Source organism: Panthera tigris, chromosome D4, assembly GCF_018350195.1.
Source record: "Panthera tigris isolate Pti1 chromosome D4, P.tigris_Pti1_mat1.1, whole genome shotgun sequence".
NCBI classification, from domain to species: domain Eukaryota; kingdom Metazoa; phylum Chordata; class Mammalia; order Carnivora; family Felidae; genus Panthera; species Panthera tigris.
This window is the reverse complement of record NC_056672.1, coordinates 90,342,483-90,350,271: the sequence shown is the minus strand read 5'-3', so window position 1 is coordinate 90,350,271 and position 7,789 is coordinate 90,342,483. Positions and strand designations below refer to the sequence as shown.

Sequence of the window (7,789 nt, the reverse complement as noted above, 5' to 3'; positions counted from 1 at the left end):
GGTCACCCCAGGGAAGTGACCAGGGGCACGGGGAACGCAGCTCCCCCACCGGCCAGGGGCGAGATCTCCTCCTGCACAGCAGGGCCCCAGAGGCAGGGTAGCTGCTGTCTGCCAGGCTCCTCGGCGAAGCCACCTTCCTAAAAGACAGAGCAGCCTTTGAGGGCCCCTGAGCCGAGGACAGCCCGAGCACCTGCCTCTTGCTGAATGCCCCAGAGTCGTCCGGACGTGAGCAGCGTTAGGGGGGGCTTACTGTTTTCAGCTTTCTCTCTTACTTTCTCCTTCCGTTCACCTCCAGCCTCAGTTGGGACACGCTAATGGAATCCACCCCCAGCTTCCCTGCAGCCCAAGCTCTCCTCCTTTGTGGAACCCCATGAGTTTGTTTTGCGCATCTGCTTGGGGGGTGGGCTGGGGTGGGGGGCGAGCACCAGGAGGCGGCACTTCCTGTGGCTGTTCTGTTCCGGTTTCCTGTTTCCTTCCCTGGTCTCTGTTCTCTGTATCGATTCATAGATCCACTTAAAATGAGGTGAACACCCATCCCTGTGAGTTCATGCAGCTGCACTGTGGGGACCCGCGGGGGGCTGCGTGCTCCCCGAGGAAAGAGAAAGCCAATAAAACTCCTCTCCAGCACCACCACCGCCACCGCCTTCGGTCTGCCTGCAATTCCAAGCCAGTCCGAACCTCTGCCCGGGACTTTCCGGGAGGGGACCCCGTCCTGCCCAGCGCCAGGCAGGGTCTGCCTTTCCTCTCCCATCTGGGGGCCTGGGTCTAGGCACGCCACGTCTAGGGTGCCGTGTCTGTCTGCCAAGTCCGGGAGCCGCTGGCCTAAACTCTGAGCTCCTGGAGAGCGGGGTGGGGGTGACTGGCTGAGTCACCTGGGACCAGTGTCTGATGGCCTCTGGGCCCGTGTTGGCTATCAGCACAGGGGGGTGATAATGACGCCCGCTTCAGGGGCTCTTGGGAGGTTCGTGAAGCAGGGCTGATAGAGCACTGGAGGCAGAGCCTGGCACACAGGAAGTGCCGAGTGTGGTCCGAAAGGAGGACCGGGGGCAAGGGTGACCACAGGGCACAGCAGCAGGGTGCATCGGGGAGGGCCCAGACCCCTGGATTACTGTGACTCACCTCTCCTGGGGCTGGGGACCTCACGCAAGCCCATCCCAGGGCCTCAGTGACCTTCATCACTGAGCAGCACCCTCAATGCTGCCCTGAGCGCTGGGTGCCAGGCCCTGCTCTGGCAGCCGCCTGCCGCCCTGCTACGTGTCCCCGAAGAAGACGATCCCCGTGGCACCCTCAGCCCATGGCAGTCTTGCTTCCCGAGCTGGGCGGACACCCTGGTCCTCCTCCCCCCGCCCCCAGCTGAGGCCAGAGCAGGTTTTCAGCATCTTCCCCATCCCCACCCTCTCCCTGGAGACTCCGTGCTGGCTGCTTCCCCTTCTTTCATGCTGGAGAACCACTCCTGCTGCTGGACCAGCCTAAACACCACCTCCCCCAGGAAGCCCTCCAGTGGCCCTGCACACCCCCCACCCAAGTCCAGATTAACTAGCCCTTCTAGGAGGTTCAGGAACAGTAACGATGGATGATAGTTCCTGAGCTCCCAATCTGGGGCCCACCCCCGCCCCTGCCTCATTTCCTGTTTTTCCCCTAGACATCTCAAGGCCAGCCTTTTCTCCCAAGGCTCAGGTCGTACAATTCCTCCAGCCCCCCAGCCCCCTCCCTAGGTTCCACTTCGGTCAGTAGGCGGGAGACCAGCTCGGTTCTGAGAACACATCCAGGTCCCGATGTCTCCTGACCCCCGTCACCCCTGCAGGCACCCCACCTCTGCTTCCCCGACCGTCCCCTCCTCAGGGAGGCACCGCTGCTCGGTCCTAGGCCCCGGTCCCGGACCCAGGCCTCAGCCGGTCTTCCCGGACTCGAGGGCGGGACAGCCTGGCTCCCGGACCCCGACGGCCACCGCACACCTCCCGCCAGAGCCACTGGGAGCCCACGATGCCGCCATAAATACGACCACTTTATTAACATACAGGAGCACTGGCTGACGACCATATCCTAGTGTGCCGTGAGAAAGAGTGCCTCCTCCCGGGGCGTAAAGTGCAGCGGGTCCCTCCGTGCGTGAGAGCTTCATAGAACGAGGCAAGTGGATGCTACTTGCGAGATACAATTCCTCTGGAAGGGGCACACCCGAACAGGATCCGGGTCCGAGGCGGCACCTGGATCTCCCCGCCGCCCCAGCCCCGGTCCTCGACCCCACGGCCCTGGAGGGAGAGAGGACATTCCCAGGCCCCTTGGGTGGAGCTGGGGGCTGGCCGGTGGGACCCACAAACACGACCGTCCTTGCAGCCCTAAGACACCTTCCCGGGCAGGGGCAGGGGCCCGGGGCGCGCTCATGGGGGCGGGGGGGCTCTCCTTCCCCAGGGGAGAGCAGAGGCTCAGTGTCACGTCTTCACAGCCCGGGTGCCCTGCGGGAAGGGTGTCCGCAGAGGGGCCCCAGTGGCTGGGGGGCCCCCAGGGCCGAGCGCTCGGGTCTCTGGGGGGCGGCGGGGGTGGCTAGGAGTGAGGAGGTCTGCAGGAGCGGCAGCACGCCTTGCTGTAGTACCAGTGGCCACAGAGGTTCACCTTGATGGCCAGGGCACAGTTGGTGCCTGGCTGGTCCTGGCAGCTGTCATCTGGGGAAGGGACACGGCGGGGGGGGGGGGGGGGAGGAGGGCATCACCGGTGGCCAAGGGGTGGAAACTCGACAGGACCCCCCGGCCCCACCACCTCGGGGGTGGCCCCCGCTGGCAGCACCCGTGGATAGGTGGCCCCTACGTGCCCGTTTCCAGGGGCAATGGGCCTCCCACCCGCGTCGGGCCCTCCAGCCCTGCTACTCTGCCACCCCCTGCCCCCAGCCCTCCCCAGGACGCCACGCTATCCCCCCGAGGGGTCTGATCTGCGCACAGCAAGGGTGATGCCCAGGGCCAGGGTTTGGAGGAGTCCTTGACCTCACCCCTGGAGGCCCGAACCTTCCCAGGAGGCCCACAGGGGTCCCCTCTACAGAACTCTAGCACCCCCGCCCCTCCTCCAGGCGCCAAGGCCCCACGTCAGGCCCGGCCACCCCCGCCTCCCGTGTGCCCGGCTCAGGCTGAGTCACCCTGGACTCCCGGTCCCCGCCCGGTCGGCCCCACCTCCTGAAGCCAGATACAGGTGTTGGTGTGGCTCCTGGGGACCCCCGGCCCCAGTCAGGCCTCACCTGCCGCCCTCCCCACCCTCACCTCCCAGCCGGGTTCCACCATCCCAGGAGGAGCCTCCGCCCCCCGCCAGGCCTCGGTGTCCGTAGCCGCTCGGTCTTCCTGGTCCCCTTGGCCCCTGGCTCTGCCCGCCTTGTCGGCCCCCCGCCTCCTCACCTGGGGGCTCCGTGGGGCAGGGCAGCAGGTCACAGGCCTGCCTGCCGACAGGCTTCACCAGCGGGTCGCAGCCACGGACGATGTCCGTCCCCTGGTAGCATTTGACGTCCCGCATCCGCACGCCCACCCCGCAGGTCTTGGTGCACTGATGGGAGAGACAGCATGGCCGGAGCCCCCACCTGGCCGCGGAGGGTTCCGGCCCCAAGGAGGGGCAACCGCACCCCTCCCACCAGGCTGCCGGGTCCCATCCCCACCCAGGGCCGCGCAGCTCCAGCAGGTGCCCAGGGAAGGGGCGGCCCCTCCCCTCCCCACTGTCACTGGGTGCGTCCTTCGCTGTGAGGGCCTGTGAGACGGACCCTCAGGACACACGGGGCCGTGGCAGAGGGAGAGCACTGGTTTCCCTCTCCAGTGAAAAACTGTGTTGCCAGCCAATTAAACCTATCTTCCAAAGCCACACTCCCGCCTGAGGCTCCCTCGTCCAGATGTTCCCCTTGGAAAACCCCGCTGAGCTACCCAAGCACCAGGGACATCTGCTGACCCCGGCTGCCCCATCGTCTTCTTGCCAAGATCCTGCAGGCGGTGGCTCCCTCTTGCCACCCCCCTCCACCGTGGGTGACCCCACGTCACCCAGGCGCCTCTGGGACCTGAGCCCTGGGTCCCTGAGGCGGGGTAGGGGTGGGAGGCCCCGGCCCTGGACCCACCCTCCCATTTAACTGAGTAAGACTTAACGGGGGACCACCCACCCGCTCCCAGCATGGGGGGCTGGCCCAGTCTGGAGGCAAGAGGCGGCCAGCTTGGCACGGAGCACACAGGACCATCGACCGCGGGCGGCCGCTCCGAGGAGCCTCTGTGTGCCCCCGGAGGGGACCCTTCGGCCCTGGGGAGCGGGTAGAACAGCTGGGAGGAATGAGCTCTTACTGAGCCCGTATCCCAGGGAGGGGCAGCCACAGGGACAGAACGCCAGAGCTCCACACACCCACCGTGGTCCACCTGTGCCGGTCACCCCACCCCCCCCCCCCGCCCACCCTCCGTCATCAGCGCAATACGGGTGTCCCTATCCCAATGCCCTCAGGCTGTTTGGGGGGCAGGGTCTGCTCCCTCTCTGTGGCTCTCCCCCCTTCCAGGGCTCGGCACCCAGCACCCAGCCCAGCACCTGCACCCGGTAGCTCCTAGCCCCCATCTTCTGAAGCAGGAAGTACCTTCCAAAGCGCCGTGCTGGCGTGGCTCCTGGGGGCCTGGAGCCCCAGGCGAACTTCACCGGCCTCTCAGCCCCACCTGACGTCCTCCCCCACTCCCTGCCGGGCTCTGCCCCCAGACATGACTCACTCTGCTCCCCATAGCCACTAGACCCTCCTGGCCCCTCCAGAAACCTATTCTTTATCCTTCAGGCGCTGGCTCTGCCCACGCCTCCTCTGGAAGCCCCCGCCCCGCCCCCAGTCTCCCTCCTTCTCCCCGGTGGGTCCTTTTGTGGATGACACAGAATGGGGAAATGTGTGTTTTCGCTCTTGAACGAGCCTGGGTGCCAGTAGGCCCCATCTAGGACGAGGTTTGCATCCAGGTACCACCTTGAGTCTCTCTGCTGAGATCCCTGAGCCCGGGTGGGGGCGGGGGGTGCAGAGGTCCTGGCCCATCACCCTCTGAGTCGGGGCAACACTCACGGAATCCCCAGACTCACCCCTGTCTTACAGACTCTAAGAATCTTCACCTTGAACTCTAAGGTTTGGGGATGTGCCTTCCACCATCCAAGACCATGGAAGCCTCACGTGCGTGTGTCTGAGACAACACCACGGTGCAACGTACAGGGCTCCCCACCCCCTGTGACACCCCTGCGTCATCCCCCTCAGTGCTCAGAGCTGGCCCATGAGGACACCGAGGCCAGAGGCACCGGAGACCCCGGAGCACACAGCCTGGCCACGGCGAAAGAGGCCCCGGGGCTCCTGTTCTCTACCCCCTCCCCGCTCAGTGATGCTCAAAGACCACTCTGGGCCTCCCCCTCCGCCACCTCTTGAAAACTGATGGCATCACCAGGTGGAGAGGGCACGAGGGGCACGGGGGTGGGGGCACGGGTACTAAGGACACACGGAGGAGACAACAGAGGCGGGGGTGGGGAGTGTCTGGGGCAGGGCTCGAGGTACCGAGGCGGGACCAGGACTCAGGTTCCGGCCTCACGTGGCCCCGAGGGGCCAGCCGGGCGCTCACCTCCGACCAGGGGCTGGTGTACCACTTGAAGCAGGGTCTCTCGAAGCACGTGCTCTCCTCAGGGGGCTTCTTGGCCAGCCCGCACTCGGGGCCGCTGCGCGTCTGTGGCCTCCCGTTGGCCAGCTCCATGCACAACACCAGCCTCTTCTTCACACCTCGGCCGCAGGTGGTGTTACACTGAGACCGGGGGACAGACGGGGCCGGGTCAGAGGCCAGAGGCCAGGAGGACCAGGACACCGTGCACGTGACCCCGCGACTCCGGGGATATGGCTCGGTCAGTAACGATGGGGTGAAAAGTTTAGGTCAATGGCAGATTGGCTGAGAACTCTTTGGTCGATAACCCTTTGGCCCCAAACACATTTGATCAAAAGCCGTTTCACGGAAAACCATCTGTTTGGAAACACAACGGTTCGTGACAATTTGTCCCAAGACGGCTCGGCTAATGGTGATCTACCTGAAGCAACTGGCTGAGAACGACCCGTCTGAAAAGGCAAGTTGGTGACTGTGACCGGCGGGGGTGGGGGGGGCAGACGAGGTGGTCATGAGAACAAACGTCTGCCCAAGACCCAGGGGCCAAGAGTCTGTGAGGCCCGAGTGCCCCCGGCCCCCGTTTTCCATAAAGTGGGGGCTGGGAGAGGGCCGAGGACACAAGACCAATTCTGCATCATCAGGTACTTGCCTATTTAGATCTGGCAGGTGTTAAGGGTTTTTCTTACCTTTTTGGCTTTTTCCATTTCAAATTAAGTTTCAGTGAATTGTGCCATCATATTTTGCAATTAATTCCTCGTTTGGCCAATCCGCCAACCTGGCCACTTGGCTCTCAGCCCAGAGCCCTCCCAGGCAGACGGGAGCCCTGCTGCGGCTGGGGGCACTCACCCGCTCCCAGTCCTGGGCCAGCCAGTGGGCGGGGCAGTTCTTGTCCCCACAGGGATGGATGGCCAGCGGCTTGCTCTCCATCTGGCACTGAGACTCGGGCACCACCCGTCCGTCACTGGTCTTGCAGTACACGTGTCGGATCATTCGGCCCTGCCCGCAGCTCCCGCTGCACTGCAGGGGGGAAGGGGGGGGCGGGGAGGGGGGGTTAGGGGCGGAAACCCTCTCCCAGTGCACCCCCCCTCCCCTGCTGTCACTCCCAGAGAGGACCGGCTCCCCAGGCGGTGTGGGGGAGGGAGCGGCTGCCATGGCAACACTTTTTAAATAACATTTTCTGTTCTAATTACAGAAATATTACGCGCTCGGTGGAAAACAGACACACAAAAGCACACCTAAAATACCTAAAAAGGTCATCTGTGCGCCCAGCACTGGGGCGGGGGGGGGGGGGGGAGCGCTGGTGAGCACAGCCGAGAGACAGACGGACACACAGACACACGGGGAGGTCATAAAAAGGGACCCCGAAGTCGCCACTCGGTTTTGGATACAGGCTATGACTCCTCACGTGACCGGGAGAACGGCTGGTTCGCCGATCTAACCCTACATCCCTCCCTCTAGAACGGCGGGGGCGTGAGGCGGCCACGGGGCCACTGGGCACCGACCACCCCTCCGCGTGCCCCCCCCCCCCACGGCCCTCCCCTCACCGGGCCCCAGTCGGAGACAGTCCACTGGCGGTCGCAGGGGGGGCCTGTGCAGTCCTTCTCCCCCACGGGCCTGGTGTTGGGGTCACACAGCTTCTCGTCTTCCGAGCAGCGGATGTCCCTGGTCACCACGCTGCGCTCCCCGCACTTGGCCGTGCACTGTGAGCGGGCGGGCGAGGGCGGGGTCAGGACTGCGCAGCCCGAGCGCACGGGCCCGAGCGCCCGGCCGCGCATGCGCTCACCTCCGACCACTCGGACATCTCCCACTGGGGCCCGCAGGCCGGGTTGCGGCACGTCTTGCGCTCCTCGGGCCGCACGGCCTCGGCCGCCTCGCACAGGTCGCTGTACACGGAGCTGTCGAAGCCGGGGGACAGCATCTTCCAGCAGCGCACGATGCGGAACTGGTAGCCCTCGCCGCAGGTGCGGGAGCACTCGCTCCAGCTGCTGGTCTCCCACCTGCCTCGGGAGGGGCCGGCTTTCAGAGACCCCCACCTTCCTTCCGGGACCCCATGCAACCCCACGCCCGACCCCGAGAATGCACGTCTTCACCCAGGTCCAAAATCACGCGGGGCCAAGCCAGCCAGGGAGCTGGTGAGGCCCCCTGGGGGGGGAAGCTGCTGTCTAGGTGACCCTGAGCGCCCC

General features: G+C 65.3%; 1 protein-coding gene across 1 annotated transcript in view; it reads right to left on the bottom strand.

Annotated features, from left to right (window-relative positions):
• Positions 1-1,417: 1,417 nt before the first annotated feature.
• The window catches only part of ADAMTSL2 (ADAMTS like 2), a 35,112-nt gene continuing 28,740 nt past the window's right edge, over positions 1,418-7,789 (bottom strand). Inside the window, exons 15-20 of the mRNA XM_042964565.1 lie at positions 7,390-7,603; positions 7,151-7,306; positions 6,453-6,623; positions 5,577-5,753; positions 3,378-3,522; positions 1,418-2,660 (exon numbers count right to left, since the gene is read on the bottom strand). Coding sequence (XP_042820499.1) covers positions 2,542-2,660; positions 3,378-3,522; positions 5,577-5,753; positions 6,453-6,623; positions 7,151-7,306; positions 7,390-7,603 — 982 coding nt within the window. The 3' untranslated portion in view covers positions 1,418-2,541. The remainder of the gene's footprint in view (positions 2,661-3,377; positions 3,523-5,576; positions 5,754-6,452; positions 6,624-7,150; positions 7,307-7,389; positions 7,604-7,789) is intronic.